The following is a 22,106-nucleotide window of genomic DNA, read 5'->3' on the forward strand; positions in this document are numbered from 1 at the left end:
TCTTCCTTGATAGCCTAGGTAGAATGAGGGGGCGGGGTGGAGGGGGGTATTCTGGAAAACCGGCCCTTGTTACCTTATGTTTATTCGATGCCCTTGTCGCGCTACTTTTAGAAGTGATCGGGGACCTCCCGAGAAGGCTGCAGCCGTGGCAGTCTTCCCATCAACACGTCCAAGTACACCAACCAGTGGAATGCAATGCGTGCTTCACATCGTGAATATTCCTCATAGTGATATGTATCGAAATGCCCCCATTTCTCCCACGAAAACGTTTGCGTTCTTCACCAGAGGCTGGCCCTTCCAACCCGAGCCCCAAAGAGAAAGGCAAATCCATCTCGACACCCCCTAGAAAGCCAACCCTCTTCGACGCTCTAGATGCTGGAACAGGCACAAAAACCACCGCCGAACGTTCCAAAGCTCTACTCGAAAAGCTTGCAGCTACCGACGACGACGATAGCTCTCTTACCTCCTTGGAAGAAGAATTCGAAGATGTACCCGCAGTGAAGCGGCAGAAAACGACTGACGATTCTGAAGATGATGACATCGAATTTGAAGATGTCGAAACGCCCACACTGCCAGGCCCATCCGCACCTCCTCCTTCCGGCGATCTCGAATTGACATTGCGAAAAGATACGAGGATCTCTTTGACAAATCCGCTGGGGACGAAGAAAGGGCCAAGTAAGATTGAGCGGGGGATCCGAATCGCAACACATCAAGTCCACGTACAAATGTTGATGTGGCATAATGCGATTAGGAATTCATGGTTATGCGACAAAGAATTGCAGGAAATACTGGTGAAGCAGTTGCCTCCTTCTGTCCAGAAGCAAGTCGAGAGATGGAGACGTGATAGTGGCCTCAAACAGAAGGAAGAAGAAACTCCGAAGTCAAAGGGGAAGGGCAAAGAAAAGAAGACTAATGGTGAGAAGCCAGTTGCTCGGGGTCAGAGGGATTGGGGTAAACCGGCAGAGAGTCTGGCCTCCGGTGAAGTCAACATGAGCAGTGGCGATCCGCTATATAAGCTATTGAGGATGTTGATGAGTTATTGGAAACAAAGATTTAGAATTACGGCGCCAGGATTACGGAAATTGGGGTACATGTCTCTCGAGAGGCTTGACGCGGAGATGAAGAGCTATAATAACGATGAACATGACCCTGAGCTGCATGGCGAGCGAATCAGAGACCTGACGGAATTCAGAGAATGTGCCAAGTCTTTGGAGGGAAGTCGAGATGTCGGTGCACAGTTATTCACTGCTCTCCTGAGAGGCTTAGGTATCGAGACAAGAATGGTAGCCAGTCTACAGCCTGTAGGATTTGGATGGAGCCAAAACGAAGAGGCGTCTGAAAAGAATCCTCGAAAGTTGAGGAAGATGCGGCAGGAGGATACGAAAGATGAGGAGTCTTCGGAGAATGGAGAGGATGATAGTGCGGATGACACAATACCTGTGAAACCTGCAAAAAGGGGCAAAGGGGAGGCCAAGGCAAATGCAAAGAAAGATTCCAGAACCGGTAAGAAACCAGCCAGACGAAGGTCCAGAGCTAGCGGCCTCAAGGAGTCTCCCATTGCTTCCCCCGAAATGGAGGAAGAGGCATCAGAGAGTGATGATTCGGATGACGAATCGGTCATTGACGTTACGCCGGGAAAACAGAGTGTTCAACCGTCGAAGCCGTATGACAAAGACCTTCTCTTTCCTCATTACTGGAGTGAGGTTCTATCCCCCGTAACGAATACCTATACTCCTGTGGATGCCATGGTGCTTCATATTTTAGCCACTAATGCACAGCTTCTTGCAAAATTCGAACCTAGAGGTGCCAAGGCAGATAAAGCTAAGCAAGTAACTGCATATATCATCGGGCATTCACCTGATGGTACAGCCAAAGATGTTACGACGAGATACCTCAAACGTCAAATGTGGCCTGGCCGTACGAAGGGGAACCGGATACCAGTTGAGAAGGTGCCAGTGTATAATCGCCACGGCAAAGTCAAGCATTACGAGAAGTACGACTGGTTCAAAACTGTTATGAGTGGCTACGTTCGAGGTAGCAAAGATTGTCCAATCACCGAGATTGACGAGTATGAAGAAGCGACAAGCCTCAAGCCCGCCAAACCCGAAAAGAAGGTGGTCGAGGAGGGGAAAGAGACTTTGCAGTACTACAAGACATCGCCAGAGTTTGTGCTTGAGAGGCACCTGAGAAGAGAAGAAGCACTTTTACCCGGAGCAAAGCACGTGAGAATGTTTACGGTCAAAGGTAAGGGCAATAGTTCGGTCGAAGAGAAAGTATTCCTGCGAAAGGACGTTGTGAATTGCAAAACCATAGAGACTTGGCATAAGGAAGGCCGAGCTCCTATTGAAGGCGAAGAGCCACTGAAACGTGTACCCTACCGCGCCGCGACCACAAACCGAAGACGAGAACTTGCCGAGGCGGAACAGGCCAGCGGCGAGAAAGTTCTTCAGGGCCTATACAGTTGGGACCAGACAGACTGGATCATTCCGCCTCCGATACAGAACGGGATCATACCCAAGAACAGCTTTGGAAACATCGATTTATATGTCCCAAGCATGCTTCCTGAGGGTGCTGTTCATATACCAATGCGAGGAACAGTGAAGATCTGCAAACGCCTTGGGATTGACTACGCAGAAGCAGTCACAGGGTTTGAGTTTGGACACAGGATGGCAGTTCCCATCATCACAGGAGTAGTTGTTGCCCAGGAGAATCTTGAGGCGGTGATGGCGGAATGGGAGAAAGACGAAGCAGAACGAGTGAGAAAGGAGGACGAGAAAAGGAAGAAGGCTGCAATTGGTATGTGGAGGAAGATGCTGATGGGATTGAGGATCATTGAGAGGGTCAGAGAAGAATATGGGGATGAAGCTGGAGATGAAGTCGATGCGTTTAATCCTTGGACAAATAAGAAGAAGGCCAAGGAGATTGACAGGGACGCGGAGGCACAGAGAAGAATAATGGACCAGAGAGATGAGGACATGGCAGGTGGATTCCTTCCAGAAGGTCACGATGAAGAAGATCCAGATCCTCACCACACATCGAGCTTCTTCCCAGTGGTTCACGAAGACGACGATGAACATAGTGATGGGTTTGTTATTGAAGGACAAGACGACGAAGTGACAAAACCAACGATCGGTCAATATGCTACTTCTCAGCCACTTCAAAATAGTACAAAAGCCGGTGTAGTCCCAGATTCGGATGATGAAGAAGAAGAAATGGATGATGCGGAACCTGAAGTCAAAGCTCCACCAGCAAAGAGACGAGGGAGACCTCCCGGATCAGGGAGAAAGCCCGCACAACCAAAGAATCAAGCCAAAACACCCGCCAGACGGTCCGCAACTCGGAACGCAGGGAAATCGAAACGCAAGATTGCGGACTCAGAAGAAGATGAAGATGATAATACATCATCTTTATCCGATGAAGATGAAGACGATGATACATCCTCTTTATCTGATATTGAATCCGACGATCTAGATTCCGCGATCGAAGAATCCTCAAAGAAAGCAACGAACAGGGGAGCGGGTAGCAAAGCCCGGATACCTCCGCAAACGAGTGAAAGCCCCAGGAAAACGCCACGGAGAAATGCGGCGAGGAAGAGTCAGAGTGCGCTGAGATCTCATTACTTTGCGCATAGTGACGAAGAGGACGAATGAATGAATGCCTTTTACCAAAATTAGGTAGGTTAGTTGTATTATATTTTGCTGGAAGGTGGCACCTGTCTGGAAAAGGCTTGCTTTTTAAAAGATTACACCATAGCTATCTCACAGCTTGGTTAGAATAATAGAGGTTAGTTCTAGACTAAATAATTAAACTTCATGAACAAAACCACATAACAAACCAAGAAAATCTGTATTATTATTACACGCCGGTAAACAAGGACAACCCCTTCTCACTTTCCGGTCAAGCGAGCTGGAATAGGGGGGGGGGGGGGGCCGCTAGCCTCAAATCTACCTATCCCGCGGGTACTGCGTCCTCCGCACCGGAGAACCTAGGCGGGTAACTACCAACTCGGATGGGATATCTCCGCTCCTCCTTGCCAAGGATGGGCCAGAATTTGCTTCGGAGAGGAAGTTGGTTTTTATTGTCGTCGGTCGAGGTACAGTACCTACCTACCTAGGTAGGTAGGTACGCGGATCAGATGACTGGAGTCAGCAATCACAAAGTATAACATTGTGTTAATTAACAGTCTAAGAGTGGTTCTAAGGATAACATCTTCATCCCATCGTGGAATCTAGATACTCTTTCTTTTTTTGTTTCTCCTTTTCTCTCTTTCTTTCTTTCTTATCTTCTTTCTTTCTTTCAAACCATGCAACGCTCTCGCGCTAATAATATACATACCAAACCACCAAGCACCCTTTTTTTGGTTTGATTTACCAGTCTCACTCGAGCATCTGTAAACCCGGTTGTCTACCTGTTTATCCACCTCCCATCTTTGTAGACTATCTACAACCTCCATTTCCTTATGTCCTTTCAATACTTCGCTCCAGTCGGTGTTGACGTTCCCCTTGAATGCGACATACTGTATGGTGCCTAGCAAGAGTCGATTAGTCGACGGTCTGATACCTTATGTATATCTGATAATAAATGGCAAGTAAATGTTTATCGTACCAAAACCTGCTTAGCATTGCAAATCCTCCAAGCCAAGTTCCTCACGTTGCCATCGGCAAGCACCACACCGGGTGCGAACTCGATACCGAACATCTGGTGGACCGCAAAGATGACCCTCTTCGCATACTTGGGATCCCTCTCGACGAGGCTACCAAAGCTCTCTTCCACGGTATTTGGCGCAATATCCGGGTCACGGTCGAAGCAGTTCCTAACAACAGGTAGTAAGGCCTTTTCGACTGCAGTGCGGATCAGTCCGTTGGAATCGACTTCTACGTCATCTTCGTCGAATCGGGCGACGCGGATCTCAAATGGAAGAGAGATTGCCATCACGTTGTGCTTGCCGTCGTGGTGGTATCGGAATTCGAAGACTCCCTGAGTCCACCAGAGCTTATCACCTTCGAAGATCATCTCTCCTTCGACATAGTCATACGTAGAGCCATCTTCGCGCTTAGCACCCGACACGAGTCGGTCGGAAACCAGAATACTTTTTTCTGAGGGAGAAGATTCATACTCATTTGGAACTGTGGGCACCCAACGTCCAGCGGATGAAACGCGAGTTACTTCACGAGAAGCGTTGTCGGCAACCATGTACAGACCTACCCAGTCTGATTTGCTGTGGTTTACGGGTGCTGTCCATTTAACCTTAATAGGTGCGCCATATTCAAACACCAATCGTCTGTAGGAGTCGTTTGTTTGGCTTTCCTTAACAGCACCTCCACTGGCAGCCGTAGCCGAGGAAGGCGTACCCTCAATGGAGACGGAGTAATCCCGTGGATCAATGCCGGCCAGGTCGGGAGCGAGACGTGTCAAGGTGATTCGAGCCGGATATTGTTTGAAGAGAGCAGTGGTATCCCGTACAACAGTTGAGACGCCAGCTGCAAGTTTGGGTCGAGCAGTTTCGAGGAATTCCTCGACGAAATGGCCCGTCTCGCCCAGAACCTTGTCAACATTTCCTTGGAACTTCTTCAAAGGAGGAGGCAGTGATCTCCTGATGCTCTTGGAAAGTCCGGCTTCCTGCCTGAGGTGACCACCGTACAACTTCTGCATGTGTGGCTTCTCCACAAACTCGATAAACGCGAGGGTCAATATGTGACTCAGGAGAGCCAAGCAGAAGATCGCCTTGCTTCCGGTTATGAAGACAGCTCCCCAAATGCCAGCCAGTCCAATGATGCGTTCCGGATTGTTGAGGTAACGGTAGATACCGCTATACGTCAGTTTTGGGGAATGGTCGAAGAAAAAGTCGCCGAAGAACCATCCGAATTCCCCGAGTGACTCGTAAATGCTGACTGCTGTCCAAACCTGAAGTGCTACAAGACTGGCACCAATAACATGTTTCAAGAGCACGAGTCCGTATCCCCAATCGGATGGCACAGAGTACATCTTCCAGGTAGCGGCGATGAAGCTTGCGTGACACATGGTCAAACTCAGGTGATACATCCCTTTCCATTGTCTCCATGCCTCTTCGGTGCTATCGCCAAACTTGACAAAATGACGGGTCCACATCTTCTGGTTCGACTGCCTGTCTAAGATAATGCCCAGGCCAACCGAATACCATAAACGCCATACCAATGCATTCAAGACGAAGAAGAATTGGAACGTAGGTGTTGACGGGGTGAAGGCGGTAATGAGGAACATATAAGCTTGCAGAAGCAGGACAGCAACATCAGTAATTCGGAAAAAATCGAAATTACCGAAACCCATCAAATTATGAACAGCCGATGGTTGCTTGGAGATAGTTGGAGAGTATATCATCCCATCGATTTGTTCTGCGTACTCGATACCTTCTTTACGTGCTGCAGTAATGTTTGCATGTTCGATATCGCTATGTGTTGGATTGTCTTCTCGCTTCCTCGGTGGTGGGGGGTTGTACGTCCTGTCGATATGGGGATTCTCCACGCAGACCAGGAAGATAAACTGGGCAGCATGGGCAATAATGGAGATGAATAAGACAGAATAGCTTGCGGCCATCAACGAGATACCGTAGTATCCCACATAGCCGACAGAATACATGGGGTGGGGAGCCATTTCGAAGACCCCATCGAAAGTAAGTTCTTGGTCGATCAGGTAGAAGAAATCTCCCCAGTACCAAGCATAATCCTTTACTACTCGGTGGGCATCCAACTTCACCCAAAGATTGAAGCCTACGAGACCCCAGCCTGCTGCCCAACGAAGCACAGACATCGCGAGGCCTTCGCCTGTAGGACGGTTTGTACACGCGATGGCAAACAAGCAATATGATGTGAAATCACACATCAAGATGAGGTCCACCACCCTTCGAAAGACAAGCCATGTGTTGTACTCGATTGGAGCCTCCTCGAATTTATAGTCCTTGGGGATTTTTGTCTCCAATTCATGCTTGAGGTGTTTATACAGCCAGGGTCTGGGGTTCTTGCCAGTGTTGGGGTTTTCGAAGAGATTCCATTTCTTGGCCCATGCGACCAGTCGTCGATGATGTGATTGTATGTGGAGCAGGTATCCGATCCCGACATTGTAACAGCATCGCCAGAAGAGAAAGACAATGGCGAATACCGGTTGTTTGAGGGAGGATGGCAGGAGGTAGATGCCCAGCACGTGGAGGGCAAGAATTGCTATCACTATGGCATCGGCCAAGTTCTTTGGATGTCGAGGGTCGAGAAGCTGAGAGACCATGTCGTGGGTTACGGGGACCATGAATACTTCAGCTGCCAGTTAGCCCAGTCTCGTAATGAAGAGGGTACGCTCCACGTCTCCGCCAGCTCAGGACTCACTGGTGCCATCCGGCGTTCTGCCAAACGTCTTCTTCTTCTTCCCCTTCTCTGGTTCATTCTCAACCGGGGGTGTATCCAGTTCGCGGGGTGTGCTAGAGTCACTCTCCACATTGTTCACGGATCCAACATTTCGTTCTCGAAGGCCTCCGTCCGGCATGGCCGGAGTCGTGGACGCACTCATGGCGAGAGTCGTGAGGTTGAGCTCGCTTTAGAATGACGTTGAGACTCGGGGTCTCGAGTGCCAACTACGCTCCTCCACACAGGCACACAATTCACACGGGGCGGAAGTTGGCAGCAGCGTCGTCGAGTGGGAGTCTAGCAATCTATCGAAGATTTGCGGATTCCAGGGCAGCATCCATATATGGGGGCTATACGGAACGGTGGGTTCTGTTGAAGGATGGGTGACCCAGGAACGGGGAAGCGCTTCGCGTGGGGAAGAAGCGACGTTGAAGTGGGCCAATTGGCCAATAAGTAGAGAATTGGCATGTGACAGAGGCCATGGTGTCTTCACCGTTACTTTGCTCTATTATCATAGGCGCGATCATTGCCCATTTCTACGTGGTTGTGAATCTGTGCTCCGGGAGAACCCTTTGATATGTGGTTGTGGTTATTGGCGGATACCTAGATAGCATCGATAGGTAGGTACGTACAGCACGTTATCTATGTGGCACGCGGCATTGTAACAGCATCGACACGAATCTCCCCGGAATCTACCTAGTCAATAGAGGCAGCTATTGCAATACAAAGCACACGATCTCTTGCCCTATTCGCAAAAAGCCCTTGTGAACAAATTCCTCTTTGAAGAGACGAGATTAACACAGCAATAATGGGGGAAGAAACCGCAACGAAAACGTTTTCCCTCCGCATTCGGGAAGATCCGTCTCGATATTCCGTCATCGGATCCGGCCCCTCACCGCCTTCCGGTTGCGGGTAAACTTCGGCCATTAGCCACAGGAATCTGCCCGCCCCTCACCATGTGACTTTCGCCTCTTTTCTGCTTTGTAAACATGCTGAGTACTGCGTAGAAATCGATCAACTCTATATACCTCCTGTCCTCCCCTCTTCGCTCTCGAAGAGAAACCCCCCATTAGGAGCATCTCCAGATCATCGCTATCATGGCGCCCTCTCTCGAAGTCCCCGAACCGGTCGAGGAGGTCCTCTCCCACCCTATCAAAGCCGCTCCTAAACTCGTCGCCCCCGAACCTGAGCATTGCCCCGGTCCCGAATCCGAGACTGCTGGCAAAGCCGACTCCTGTGCCGGCTGTCCCAATCAAGCCATATGTGCCTCCGCTCCTAAGGGTCCCGATCCCGACATTCCAGCCATCACAGCGCGCCTATCTGGCATCAAACACAAGGTTCTGGTCTTATCGGGCAAGGGCGGCGTGGGCAAGAGCACATTCACATCGTTACTCGCACATGCGTTTGCAACGAATCCTGATAACACGGTAGGAATCATGGACACTGATATCTGTGGGCCGAGTATCCCCAAGATGATGGGCGTTGAGGCCGAGACCATACATGTCAGTGGAGGCGGATGGAGCCCGGTTTGGGTCCTGGACAACCTGGGTGTCATGAGTGTACAGTTCATGCTGCCGAACCGGGACGATGCGGTTATTTGGAGAGGGCCGAAGAAAAACGGATTGATCAAACAATTCTTGAAGGACGTGGAATGGGGAGATATGGATTTCCTGCTAGTCGATACCCCTCCGGGAACGAGTGACGAGCATTTGAGTGTCAACTCGTTCTTGAAAGAGAGTGGGGTTGATGGTGCGGTAGTGTTGACCACTCCTCAGGAGGTTGCACTTCTCGATGTCCGGAAAGAGATCGACTTCTGCCGCAAGGCTGGCATTAAAGTCTTGGGCATCGTGGAAAATATGTCGGGCTTCGTCTGCCCAAAGTGTACACATGAAAGTCAGATATTCCAAGCTACGACTGGAGGAGCAAGAGCCTTGGCAAAGGAGATGAACATCCCATTCCTTGGGGCCGTGCCTTTGGATCCAAGAATAGGCATGGCATCAGACTACGGTGAGAGCTTCTTCGATGCCTGGCCAGATAGCCCGGCTTGTACAGCCTTGAAAGGTGTTGTCAGGAGAGTTGGCGAGGAAATGGGACTAAAAGCTGGGAGTGTCTTGCCAGAAGATTGAGGTAGATCAATTTTTCTGATAGCAATGCCGATGAAGCTATGAAGCTGCCACCCAGACGGACACCATTTGTGCCCGGTCTCAATCACCCACGCTCAAGACCCGTCTATAAGCCGGTGTCTTTGGGGAACCGATGGTGGTACTGTAACGACTGATGAATTATGATCTTCAGCGTTGTGAGAGAGGAAGTCTTCAGCGCGGTAGTTAGTTTTCGTATGAGAAAGGGGTGAAGGCACGGAGTAAGCCGAGATGGCTTAAGCAGAATACATGGTGATGCAGTTGGTTCACCAGAAGTGAAATCTAGATAGCCTTGATCCATAATATAGTCATTTCAACGAGGTTGCATTCTATACATTCTCTATTTTCAATGAGTCTGTATCCGGTGTGCTGCGCTTGGACTCTTAGTATTCCTCCAGATGTCGAGACTTGTTCCATATCTCTCTTACATTAGATCCTGGATATAAATATCATTTCAAAATGGCATGCAATTCTTGAAGACTAAAAACTTGATTGCAAAAGCTATTGTACACACACAGCTAGTCCCAACCCATCTAGTCAGTATGAGCATCCACAAAGCAATCCCCACACCTACAGGCATTATCAACACTTCGCAGCTACTTTAGCCCAAACCTACAGGACCAGATTCATCTCTAATGATCAATATGCATACAAGTTGAATATCCATGATTCTATTTCTTCAACGCTCTCATTATTCCATCGCTAACCTGAGATATCACTATATCTCCATTTTCACTATCTCTTCCTCTTCCGCTCGAAGGGTTCGGTTTGCCAATAGTCGGGTAGTAGTGATGAACACAGCACAAATATCCTCGAACGTGAGTGCGGCAGCCAATTACTTCGGATCTGGTGGTTGGACAGGCAAACTGTTGGGAAATGGGCGTATTTGTTCAGGTCTTGGCCACTTTCCACAATACGCTCCTTCCTACCTAGGAACATGCATTCTTCGCTTTCATGGAGACACCTCTTCTGATGTACCGTCGCATGTTTAAACAGACCGCGACGTTTTGTCCCTTCTGCGATATGGCCATAATTTCACCATGCCGTAGGCACGCCTAAAACCTACCCAAACCTTAGTTCCTAGGTAGTTTCCTGAGATATTCGCCGTGCGATTTATGGCTTCAAGCTCCCTCAGTCACCGTTATAGTGCAGCGCCCCGCATCGTCTTATTCCGCCCACTCTTCTATCGTTAGCCGTTGAGTTCCTATATTTGGATTGCATGTAAAAGTAGTCAAGGTTCGATGTACAAGAAACTAACGGCTGGTTGAAGACCAAGAATCCCCGCATTGGCGGTATATACCGCTGAATGAAGCTCGGAGCAAGGATGATCCCGACATTCAAGTAGTACCAAAACAGGAGAAATGGGAGCTCAATAACTAAATATGAAGGAGGCTGGTGGGTATAATCTAGATAGAATGAAAATCTCTAAACTCACTTGAGACTTGGAATCTTTGAATCCACGTGACATCAAATGAATCAAGGCTCATCATCATCTTTCACATATCCCATGTTAACCCTCCACCACCGACATATTTCCTCATCTTGAGACAAAAAAGCGCCTAGCTCTTTCATCGAAGTCAATTCCTTGACCGTCCCCGCCGGAATATCAAGCCGTTGATCCTGGACCGGCTCCTTCTTCAATAAATGGTAATCCTTGTATCTCAGCTTCTATATACCGACTATCAATATAGCTATTTAGCATCAATTGGGGGTTCTTAGACGTACTCTTACAATCTCCATCCATTCTAGGGCCTCTTGACCTTCAGCTATCATGATGCCGGGTGGCCCCCCTGTCTTGAGCAATACTGAACATGACAAGCGTTTCGCGGCTTTGGTGATAGTTTGGATCTTTGATCGAGAGGTCATATGATGTGTTTTTATCAAGATGCGGTAGAGTGATGCCATGGGCTGTTAGCTTTGGATGTGCAGTTGAGAGAGGTTTAAGGTTGATGGGTGGCGCTAGCGTGTTCAGGGACAAGGAGGCACGTGGTTTGAAAATGCAATATTGTCACATGACTTATTTCTTAAAACTTCATTTCCTTTGGACATATCTTATAGAGGGCAAACTGGGAATCATACGCATTGCGAAATGCCTTGGATTTCATTTCGAAGAGGCTAGGAACCGGGACGGGGCGTGCTGAATTTGCGTATGGTCAAGCGCCAAGGTACGGGTCCTACTTCACACGGCCCCCAGTTTTTGCGGTAATTCTTCTAGATCCTCCGTGGACTCAATCTCAATGACCTTTCCCACTTCCGCCGTGTTCCTCATCAACTCCTTAGCGGACGCGTAGAGCATTCTCAACTCTGAGTTGCATGTTGGCGGCAGGTAGAAGAGCATCACATACGGTACAGACAGGCGTCCAGAAGGCTGCACCATATATCAGTTAAGGCCCTTCTATTTAGGCACCCAACTCACCAAGGTTAAGGGATAACTCAACAACACGAATCTTGGCGAATTGTCCGGTAAGTCCTCCCCTATATCCTCCAGATTCTTGTAGACGGTTTTTTCATCATCCTGCCTGATTTCCAAGGTGGCTTTATCGATCATATCTGTGGCGCCCCGCGTTAGATTAAGCTTCGAAGTTAGGAAGTAGAATGCCCATTCAGAGGCCGGCCAGTATAGTGAGACGGACATACAGATCACGGCTTGTGGGTCATTGGAACGTGAGGTCCCCAGGCGGAATTTGCGAAGGTGGTCTTTTGTCTCCTGACTGAATGTGTAGAGTCTGGCTTCGGAAGACTGTTGTGAAATATTAGTTCGTGGTACTCCAGTGTCGTTGAGAGAGGCAGAAAGCTACCATGGTTAAGCTCCAATTAGGCGTCACAGCACAGCTGCGACTACTACTCTTCGAATGGGGTAACCAAAGAATCACTCCTCGAGTCGACTGTCGCAGCCTTGCGTGTGGACGTTGCCCCTCGCTTAAAGGTACGGCGGGCGGCGGGGCAGCAAAGAACAATCTTATCTAATCGATCAAGTACGTCATGTAGTAGGTACAGTAAGGTATTTGGATGGTCGAATATGCCATGCCTACCTTACCTACGGTACCTTTGGTAGTAAAAGCTTAACATAAGGTACCCTTTTTGCCGCTGTTTCAATTTAGCCAATAAAAGCGTAAGGATTCAGGGCCAGACTCTACCAAGCCAGATGCTCTCGAAAGGGAAGGTCATCGAGAAGTAGGCCGAGACGAGGGTGTCTTAGGGATAGCCGACCTCTACAGCTCGACACCTCAGCCGTCACAGCTGTCTCGCTATCCGCTGTGAAATGGCACACACACCCAGCACCCCCGCCGACCTCCCTACCGAACTCACCAATATCATACCTTCGGAGGTCACATTCATACGGGAATTCAGACGACATCCGCGCAGCAGGATTACAGTGGTCTTCTTGGTTATCATCCGCAATATCAAATGTGTTATGAAAGTGGTATGTAGCGTGATCCGCCTTTGAATCGTTATTGCCCTTAATTAAGAGACACTGCAGTTCCATAGCGAATCGAGCGAATTTTACGAACTTGAGGCCACTGCATATCGTCGATTGACCGAACGAGGCGTATACCAGACAGGATTCGTACCCATGTTCTACGGGTGTATCGAGCATATGGATCAGAGGGATTGGCAACCCCATCTCCACAGATTTCTAGACGAGGGTCCACCTAACGCGATTCTCATCGAGTATATCCCTGGAATCGAACCACTCAGCATAGAAACTGCCACAAAGGAGCGCATGGCCAAGTTCACTGAGGGCCTGCAGGCGATCCATGATGCTGGTATCATACACTACGATACGTACGCTAGGAATATGATGGTTGATCCAAGCAAGTTAGACAAAGTAGTCTGGCTGGATTTTGACAGAGCCCGAACACTTGATGATACACGACTATCTGACAGAGAGAAGGAGCTTATATACGACGAACAGGCATGTATGAGGGCGTTTCAGTCACTTGTTGTATGTAATCCTTTGCATGCTGAATTTTTCCCGGTACTAATCCTGACTTTAAAAGGCGGAGGATCATGAAAAGAAGGTAATAAATCGAAGCATCAGGTGCTGGTGATTTTGATAATGGACGGAGTCACGGTTTCCCAAAGAGAGGGGGCAAGGGGCAAAGGGGCGTTTACCAGACGTGTGTTTTCGTATACCAGGAAATGGAAAATTTTGTTCCAATTCAGTCGATTAGAGATGTAGCGATGCATTTATACTCGAGGTCGGATGAACACCACGGCTCGGGTAAGTAGCGGGTATGCTCGGGTCGGATGAGGAGAGAAGGGGCGCCGTATAATTCTGACGTCTTGGCACAGTTACACAGTACTACTATCTTAGCTCCCGTAATGCCAAAAAGCTTAGCTTGGCCATACCCCTGTCTACACTTTCGTCATCCTCGTCATCGCCCCTTACCTCCGTCCTGTTCCCCAAGGTCAATAAAACCCTAGAACTGTACTGTAGATACTACAAAATATCATCAATCCTGCTGGCCTCCTTTGCCTGCTATGGCCTTGACTCAAGACATTGGAGCTATACTGAATCTTATGATCCAGGTCCTTGTCATCCTCCCTTACAGCGCCCTCACGATACCACGACAACGACAATTGCCTTCTACCCATTCAAATAACAGGACCACTCCTACCCAAGGGGCGAAATCAGGAGCCATGATTTCAGACAAGGTCTACAAGCTCTGCACGAACAACGAGAGTGTATCTGCACTCCTCGCCAAGGATCCTACCATGGCGCCTGGAGACGCATGGAAGAAGCTATATGGTGGTCATGCAGCAGGAGAAAAGGAGAGCAAAGCAACAGCGAGGGCTCACAGAGACCAAATTACCCCGGATAATCTGAAGAGGGCTTTGGAATGTGGAAATTGGGGTCCATCACAACCCAGCGATCTCTTCCTGCAAGCAAGTACTTCGTCCTGCAATTCATTATCCAAGGCTAACATTGGCAGATGTATCACGATGCCTTGTGCACCCTGGATAAGAGCGTGTCTGGATGTATGGTCAGCCCGTCATTGATGGGGAGCTGCGGGGTCATTCCCTTGACTATCATCTCTGTGTAAGTATGAACGAATTGCGTGACTCCAGAGTTCGAAATTGCTAACAAGTCTCCTTGTGCAGTGTCCCCGATATCATGCGACATATGTCTAACCTCATTGTTCGCGCGGAAAAGGAAGTAATTCTAGCTACAAATTACTGGCAGAATTCAGTCGCTTCTAAATACATCACAAACGCAATGAAAGAACTATCCCGAAGAGCCGGCGAGCGGGGTGAAAAGATAGTATTCAAGTTGGAATATGATCGAGGAAGTGCAAAGCAGTTGCTTGAAAATCACTATGTTGTACCAGAGAAGGAATATCTAGGGAAGGCTGTTGCTCTTCCACGCCCAGATGAGATCCCGCATCTCGACATCCAAGTCATCAATTATCACAAGCCTATGCTGGGAACTTTCCATTGCAAATATATGATCGTGGATAGGAAATACGCTGTTCTTCAGAGCAATAACATCCAAGATAATGACAATCTTGAGATGATGACCCATCTCGAGGGTCCCATTGTGGACTCTCTTTATGACATGGCTTTGATTTCCTGGCACAAGAAGTTGGAACCACCGCTACCAAGTCACAACTCACCGGCGGTCCAAGGTGGGCTTGGATCATTTGGAAACAAAAATCATGATGAAATATACGATCGAGATGGATCAATCAGGGGACACTCGGCCATTGTCCATCCCGAGAGGATGAAAGAGCAAAAAGCATATTCCTATGAATCTCGGGCCATCAATCAACCGAGTGTCATCCCACCGCAAACTACAAATGACGGCACTAATAGTGCCGACATCTTGACCGGGCCAAGTACGACTGATAGTGTCACTCGACCCATGGGAGTATCTCAGGCGCCCGAAACAGGCGTTAACGAAGCCGCGCAGGAGGTGGGACAGAGACAAGGGAATGTTCAACCTCTCCCTGAGAGTACTCAGCATGGATTCGAGAATAAAGACTTGGGCAGAATCGAGATGCTACGTGAAAATGCGAAAGCCGCTGCCACAACTGGGGATATGGAGCACATCGTTCATACCAGACGCGGCGACAAGAAGACCACCCCGGATGATCCCACAGACGGAAGTGCGAACGCAGATCAAAGTGCTACAGCAACGATTGGCATACATGGTCCGGATGCTAAGACCCAAGAATTCTTGAGTGCGGGGGAAGCAACCGTTCCACAGTCACAAATCGAGCATCCTTCACAAGCCAAGAAACCCCTCCCTGAGCATACAGCCGACAACCCTCACTATGACGATGATATCGCTGCAGAGGTAGCTCGAGTCCAGACAGCTGTGTCGCCAAGGGAGGGCGAGACTCGCGTCCAGGCCGTGACACGCCATCTCAACCATACCAAGAACGTCGACTTCAAAGGAGATGCTCCTGAGTATGCTCCACATGAGGAGATGACTCCTTACATCCCGCACCCTGTCCATGAGCCTTTTCCAATCGCTATGGTCTGCCGCGAGCCACATGGAACGCCCAACCATAACTCTGTGTATAATCCACAGAACGAAGTTTGGCTCTCTGCTCTGAGGAACGCAAAGCAGAATGTCTTCATTCAATTACCAACGTTGAACGCTGAGCCGCTCATACCAGCGATCATCGAAGCTTGTGAAAGAGGGATTGATGTCTACTGTTATATCTGTCTCGGCTACAATGACACTGTAAGCCATTCATCCGCTGCTCATAAAAATTGATACTGATGATCGATATGGTAGGGCGAGCTTCTCCCTATGCAGGGCGGAACCAACGAAATGATTGCCCACAAAATGTACACCACTCTCTCAGATGCAGGCAAGCAAAAGCTTCACTACTTCTTTTACGTCGCCAAAGACCAAAGCAAGCCCATCGTAGCGAAGAAAAAGAAGCGCGACTGCCACGTCAAAGTCATGATTGTCGACGAACACATTGGCATCCAAGGCAACGGAAACCAAGACACGCAATCCTGGTACCATAGTCAGGAGATCAACGTGATGTTTGACAGCGCCACAGTATGTAAGGCGTGGATCGATGGCATCAGGAGAAACCAGAACACCCATATCTATGGGGAGGTTAGTAAGGAAGATGGCATCTGGAGAGATGACCAGGGCAACACAGCGGCGGATGTTATTGGTGTTGATCCTGGGAAGTTCAGTTGGGCCAAGGGATTTATCGGCGCTATTAATCGGGTCAGGGGCACTGGCGATTTTTAAGATGGGCGAATGTGTAAGATACCAATGCCAGATTCGCAGGACGGCGGCGTTCAGGAGGGAATGATACCATGACTGGATGTGATGCTATCACGAACGTTGTTTTGTACTTTAAAATTGAAAAAGTAATTGCTTTCGCCCTTTGTTCCACGCTTGACAAGGCAATTCGGAGCTAACTTCACATCACCTTGTAATGCTGACACATGTCTGATGTGAAAGGGTCGCGGTCGTTAATAGATAGGAGAGGGGTGGTTGATCTTCGATCAGTTGGGCAAATCGAGTTCTTTCATCACAAGCTTGAGCCATCTCCTTTGAATATTCGTCAACTACCTTTCCTCGCCTGCACTTTCAGGGATAGGAATCAAGGCCACTGCTTAGTAGTTCAGTTTGGATTTTCTCAATTGAGCCCATGTTACTCTATCTTTGGATAGCAGTCCTCATCATCGGTGCGACTTGCTTTCGACTGTTCTCGACTCTGTGCTGCCACCAGCAGCGCCGCCATTGCTTGCCACCATCAAGATCAAGCAACCCATCACTCCATTGTTGAAGCCCTAGTTCCTCTCTGGAACTTGCTTCGAACTTTTTAGCAGCTTCCACGCCTCGTTCACCGAGGCCCCAGACGAAAAGTTCTCGTTGAAATTTGCCGTCCTTTTGTGATGTTGTCATTATGGAACAGACTGAAAGATCCCGCTCCCTAGAAAAGTCCTCTAGGGCCGTAAAGAATTTCTCTTCATTGCCTGCTTTGTCGATCAAAAATTGCATATCCTTGACGACAGAGCTGATACCGAGCTTCACATCTCCAGCCTCGTTCCACTGCTTGTAATCCTTCCTGAGGATATCGGGTAGGCTGAGACCCCCAATATCACTCTTGGCAGCAGAAACTACCTTGAAATGTTCCTCCGAATTGAATTTAATAGCTGGCTCGGCCCGGATCTTCGATTCGAGATATTCAACTGCCTCGATATCGGTTGGTGTGACCTTGTTTTTGTCTGTAAGGTTTGTAGTATCAATGAGAACGGGCGCAAGAGCGAGCTGTGCCAGTTCTGCATCCCATGACACTGATTCTTTGTCCTCGGACTTCTTGGACAAAGCGTCCCATGCTTCCCTGCAGTGTTCCACGACTAGACTTGAGCAGCTCCCGCTCTTCCGCACAACCCTTGGTTCTTCCCCGCAATCTCGAGGGACCTTTCCTTCCTCGTCATGATGATCAATACAGCCAACTACGCGTGTTCCATATATCCTCCCCAGCTCGCCTTGTAAAGCATTATGGTCAACAAGAATCCATCTCGTCTTCTCTGCTGGAAGCTTGGAGGATATCTGACTAAGACGAGGGAGGTCGGAGAGTGTCAGTAGGTCGCTAGGCTTAAGATTTGCTCTTGAGAGAACAGGTATCAGCTCTGGGCGTAGTGCGAGGTCGGCGTGTGGGAGGTTCGAGAGCGGGATGTAGAGGGTGTTGTGTTTGGAGCTCGACGCATAGGTACGAAGATACGCAAGGACAATTGCGGAGCAGAGCGAGTCGAGATCTATCGTAAACGGGTCAGTTGGTCGTACGGTTTGATCATCCATTCGTCGTCTGCGCACTTACCGGCGGATTCGTTTCCAATAACAAAGGTAACGGGTGAGGTTTGTTGAACGGACGTGGCGAGAGCGCTCTTGGCGGAGGAGAGAAAAGATTGGAGCGATACTCTAGGTAAAGGCATGTTGCTCAAAGCGAGGGTATGATAAACCCCTAGCCGCCGACACTCCTTGGCGCTTGGGACGGGCGATTGATGTTGCGGTTACAATTTCTCGCGATTGACGTCATTGAAGCACTACCCCTTTTCCGGCTTGACGACGACGGCGTTCCATTTCACGGAGGGCACTACTCAACCCCAATTCATCTCAGGAACCGACTTTTCAGACATTCCTCGATATAAACTGAGCCGCAGAAAAGTGCACCCTGGCCGTGTGACGATGATGATGTCGATGACTTCGTTTTTGTCCAGTGGCTGCCTGCCATCGGTTCTAGCCATCCGGTTCAAGGGGTTTCCACACAAAGAACCGCCTTTCATTCCAGAGTGTGTATGAGCCTTTGAAGCCAGTGCTTCGAGAGATGCTATTATTGGGCCAGCGCTCTAATATCAATGTTCTTCGATTCGTGGCGAGCGAATGCGACCGAGCCAGACAGATTTGCGCAGCTGGCATCCGCATCCACATTGGAGTGAGCCATCGTCACGTCGACACAATGGCCATTCTCCCTTGCCGCTGTTCATGTCTTCTGCCTTTTCTCCCCAACTCGAAGATATGAAAGCGATCCTCGTTATTGACGTTTCTGGCGTCTTTTTGTTCTTTGTTCCTTCACTGGCCACTCTTTCCTTTTCCCCCGTTACCGCAGCTGCCAACACCTCGCACGCCGGGTGCAGCGCACTTTACCTCAAACCCCCATCTCTAAATTCGCACATTCACATACGCAAACGAATTATCAACTCATAAACGATATAATCACCGCCGACATCGACCTCCGCAACTGTGCAATTCGATACTCAGGGGGTAGAGACTACCGTACATTAAAAGGTTCGACCATGTGGTCATTACAAAGTACCTACAGTGAAGATTCGGATACTTGACCTCAAGCCTGGCCTGTCCAGCCTGAGAAGTCTAGGGACCTCCAGCCAATGCCTATACGACCCAGACATCTCGATGGCGCCCTTCCCAACACACATTGTTCATACAGTGTGGGAAGTTGAGGCCGAAACGAGAAACTTTGACAGAGAGAACTATACCAGCTGGGTCCCTCTGGTGTCTTCGCAAGAAAATACCATACAATGTCTTGCATTGACTTTTGCAACAATCAGTATGGCGTCTGCCATTCTAGCAATCTACTGGTTTGTAAAAATGCGAAGGAGCTTCAGGCACGAGTAAGTCTCAAATCAAGAAAATAGACGTCAAATTCTGAAACACCACAGCCTCATCATGTTAGTGATTCAGAGTGACATGTTCAAAGCATTCTGGTTTATGCTCTACCCAATTGTTACCTTTGCACACGGTCCCATCCAAGATAGTTCGGTTTTCTGTCAAGTCAATGGCTTTTTCTTATCTGTGGGGATTGAGGCATCAGGTTTGAGTGCATCATCCACAGTACAAAGGCAAGGGCTGAATTGGAACTGCAGATATTTCCATCCTCATGATCGCCATTCATTCCGCATTGTACATTTTCAAAGCCAGAAGCTCGGGCGAAGGGGGTCTATACCCATACCGCCGAATAGCTTATACAATCTGGGCAACCTTTCCTGTTGCCATGGCTTCACTGGCCTTTATCAATGACAGTAATGCATACACTGGAGTGGGAACTTACTGCTATACTCCTGTCAGGCCACTTTGGTACCGACTTGCCCTGAGTTGGATTCCTCGATATTTGATTTTTATAACCATTGTCAGTATATACGCATCGATATACTTTTATGTCCGGCGCAAGTTTTCCGGCTTCACCAAGTTAAGCAAGGATAACTCCATAGGCTCGATCGAGCTTGAAGATCATTCTGATAGATCACCGAGGTCCTCAAGGTTGCACACTGCTCCCGCGATGCCAGCCCTAGCTCGTCATGGCTTGATACTGGATTCCAGACACCCTTCGCTAACTGGCACTGAAAGTGAAAGATATCTGGCGTTAACCGTGGGCTCACATAAACACTTGCCTATTAGTCCGCAGACAAACGTCCATCGTTTTATGTGGGCAAGCTTCATAGCTAGAAGCGACCGGACACCAATTCAAACGAAGTCTCCTCCTACCCAGGACCCATATCCACTTACTGTCGCCTCTGGTGCTTGGCCTTCTTACCGGCCGGACAATCTTGACCATGTTCCCTCCAACTCAGGTCGTCCACCAATCACCAAACGCTCAATGGTCGACATATTCACTGTCTTGAGCCACAAGTCAACTGAATTCGAAGTGCCCATGCCGATCTCAAAGCTGCGATTTGTCAACTCTAGTGGTCAAAATGTAGCTGTCGGCGATATGATTCATACGCGTGACAATATACAGCGCCAGCTACGGTTTCTTTTTATCTATCCTTTAGTTTATCTTGCAATGTGGATCGTCCCCTTCGTCTATCATGCTCTTCAATATGACGATAGATTCGCAACGAACCTCCCTTTCGGCCTACGCTGCGTCACGACGGTTTTTCTCTGCTCACAAGCGGCTGTCGACAGCTGGCTGTTCTCCAGTAGAGAGAAGCCATGGAGATATATCCAAGGAACAAACGGGAGTTTTCTCGCGAGCCTGAAGTTTTGGTCGGGATGGAAGAACATAAGTGAAAACAAGACCGCTCATGGACCTGGGAGAACCAGGGATGAGATGGTTCGGGATGCAAGAGCTGCATATCAGAGAAGGGACGAGGAATTGGCAGAAAGAAGGACTGATGCCAGTCAGACGGAGCAAGTTGGAGATGGCACCACGAGCGAAGTTGAGATGGCGTGGTGGGAGAGCATGGCGTTGGATGGAACGATGAGGAATTCTGTCGCAGATGAGCTCTCGAATTTAAGGGACGATGTGGTCACAGCAGACTCTTCGTCAGTGGATAGCGAAGCACCATTAAATGGGCCTGTGATGGCACATCTTCAAGAACAATATATACGGGAAGAAGAATGAGGACCTGGTGCATCTATGAAGACCGACAGCATAAGAAGTGAATGTGTCAAGTATATGATATAAGGATATGGAGGCACTGGGCATCGAGATTTGACATTCTCTGACCGCTATACGATGGGCATAGCTACGCATATGGGAGGGACTCCCCTTCCAGCTTCTTCCGGTGAATCCACGGACCCGGATAGCATTTTGCTAGCGTCTTGCTTGGGCTGAGATGCTGCGACAGCGAAGAATCATATCTTGCACTAGCTGAAGAAAACTTCGACACTTAAAAAGTAATAATATAGCAAATAAGAAGAAGAAAAAAACCACATTTGTCAACAATCCCTTTAGTGATTCACACTACCTTGATTGCTGAAATTCAGTCTCCCGTTCATGCCTCCAGAATATGTTTCCTGAACCCAAGAAAAAAAAGTATTTCAGATGGTTGGGGTTAGATGTAAAAGTCTTGAGGTCATATTTGGGGAGGTGGGGTTGAAAGGTAATGGCGGGAGCTCTGACCGGATTCTTAATAAAAAAGGAAGGTAAGACAGAAATTGTGTTGTAGATCATCACTTCCTCCTTCTACCACGAGTAATCAGTCCTCTTCTCTCCCTTTCCCTCCAACATTTCCTTTTTTATGATGACCCACAGCGATCTCTGGATTTCCGTATGATGTTGGGGGCTTTTCGTCACTCTTCGTCGTCATTCAACTTCATCTCGCTAGATTCAGGGGGGTCTGGAGGGCCTTAGGGCCGCCATCTACCGAT

General features: G+C 48.8%; 9 protein-coding genes across 9 annotated transcripts; 5 read left to right on the forward strand and 4 right to left on the reverse strand.

Moving 5' to 3' along the window:
- Nucleotides 1–242: 242 nt before the first annotated feature.
- Nucleotides 243–3,116, forward strand: M430DRAFT_103374 (hypothetical protein; the record flags this gene model as incomplete). Its single annotated transcript, XM_024860861.1, has 2 exons — nt 243–2,840; nt 2,946–3,116. Coding segments are annotated over 2 exons (2,769 nt in total), but the record flags the coding sequence as incomplete, so codon positions are not given.
- A 1,480-nt stretch (nt 3,117–4,596) lies between these two features.
- On the reverse strand, nt 4,597–7,509 carry M430DRAFT_19641 (hypothetical protein; the record flags this gene model as incomplete). The annotated part of the gene is made up of 2 exons (XM_024864116.1): nt 4,597–7,280; nt 7,353–7,509. 2 exons carry the CDS (start codon nt 7,507–7,509, stop codon nt 4,597–4,599), a joined length of 2,841 nt encoding a protein of 946 aa, XP_024720173.1.
- Nucleotides 7,510–8,278: 769 nt separating this feature from the next.
- On the forward strand, nt 8,279–9,548 carry M430DRAFT_247089 (hypothetical protein). Its single transcript, XM_024865121.1, has 2 exons — nt 8,279–8,328; nt 8,378–9,548. Exon 2 carries the CDS (start codon nt 8,468–8,470, stop codon nt 9,494–9,496), a length of 1,029 nt encoding a protein of 342 aa, XP_024720174.1. The 5' UTR covers nt 8,279–8,328; nt 8,378–8,467; the 3' UTR covers nt 9,497–9,548.
- Nucleotides 9,549–10,987: 1,439 nt separating this feature from the next.
- Nucleotides 10,988–11,416, reverse strand: M430DRAFT_19643 (hypothetical protein; the record flags this gene model as incomplete). Its single annotated transcript, XM_024864117.1, has 2 exons — nt 10,988–11,179; nt 11,237–11,416. The coding sequence occupies 2 exons, from the start codon at nt 11,414–11,416 to the stop codon at nt 10,988–10,990; spliced, it is 372 nt and encodes a 123-aa protein (XP_024720175.1).
- Nucleotides 11,417–11,690: 274 nt separating this feature from the next.
- M430DRAFT_59110 (hypothetical protein) lies at nt 11,691–12,420 on the reverse strand (the record flags this gene model as incomplete). The annotated part of the gene is made up of 4 exons (XM_024868777.1): nt 12,310–12,420; nt 12,145–12,251; nt 11,928–12,057; nt 11,691–11,879 (listed from the first exon to the last, which is right to left on the reverse strand). Exons 1-4 carry the CDS (start codon nt 12,310–12,312, stop codon nt 11,691–11,693), a joined length of 429 nt encoding a protein of 142 aa, XP_024720176.1. The 5' UTR covers nt 12,313–12,420.
- Nucleotides 12,421–12,651: 231 nt separating this feature from the next.
- On the forward strand, nt 12,652–13,815 carry M430DRAFT_140929 (hypothetical protein). The gene is made up of 3 exons (XM_024862687.1): nt 12,652–12,935; nt 12,993–13,457; nt 13,513–13,815. Exons 1-3 carry the CDS (start codon nt 12,774–12,776, stop codon nt 13,561–13,563), a joined length of 678 nt encoding a protein of 225 aa, XP_024720177.1. The 5' UTR covers nt 12,652–12,773; the 3' UTR covers nt 13,564–13,815.
- Nucleotides 13,816–13,958: 143 nt separating this feature from the next.
- Nucleotides 13,959–16,829, forward strand: M430DRAFT_140931 (hypothetical protein). The gene is made up of 3 exons (XM_024862688.1): nt 13,959–14,267; nt 14,674–16,205; nt 16,260–16,829. Exons 1-3 carry the CDS (start codon nt 13,997–13,999, stop codon nt 16,731–16,733), a joined length of 2,277 nt encoding a protein of 758 aa, XP_024720178.1. The 5' UTR covers nt 13,959–13,996; the 3' UTR covers nt 16,734–16,829.
- Nucleotides 16,830–17,147: 318 nt separating this feature from the next.
- M430DRAFT_28426 (hypothetical protein) lies at nt 17,148–18,430 on the reverse strand (the record flags this gene model as incomplete). Its single annotated transcript, XM_024865789.1, has 2 exons — nt 17,148–18,253; nt 18,316–18,430. The coding sequence occupies 2 exons, from the start codon at nt 18,428–18,430 to the stop codon at nt 17,148–17,150; spliced, it is 1,221 nt and encodes a 406-aa protein (XP_024720179.1).
- A 979-nt stretch (nt 18,431–19,409) lies between these two features.
- Nucleotides 19,410–21,438, forward strand: M430DRAFT_42669 (hypothetical protein; the record flags this gene model as incomplete). Its single annotated transcript, XM_024867575.1, has 3 exons — nt 19,410–19,627; nt 19,676–19,827; nt 19,880–21,438. 3 exons carry the CDS (start codon nt 19,410–19,412, stop codon nt 21,355–21,357), a joined length of 1,848 nt encoding a protein of 615 aa, XP_024720180.1. The 3' UTR covers nt 21,358–21,438.
- Between the last annotated feature and the right edge of the window lie 668 nt (nt 21,439–22,106).

The sequence above is a fragment of the Amorphotheca resinae genome (genome assembly GCF_003019875.1).
Source record: "Amorphotheca resinae ATCC 22711 unplaced genomic scaffold M430scaffold_7, whole genome shotgun sequence".
NCBI classification, from domain to species: domain Eukaryota; kingdom Fungi; phylum Ascomycota; class Leotiomycetes; order Helotiales; family Amorphothecaceae; genus Amorphotheca; species Amorphotheca resinae.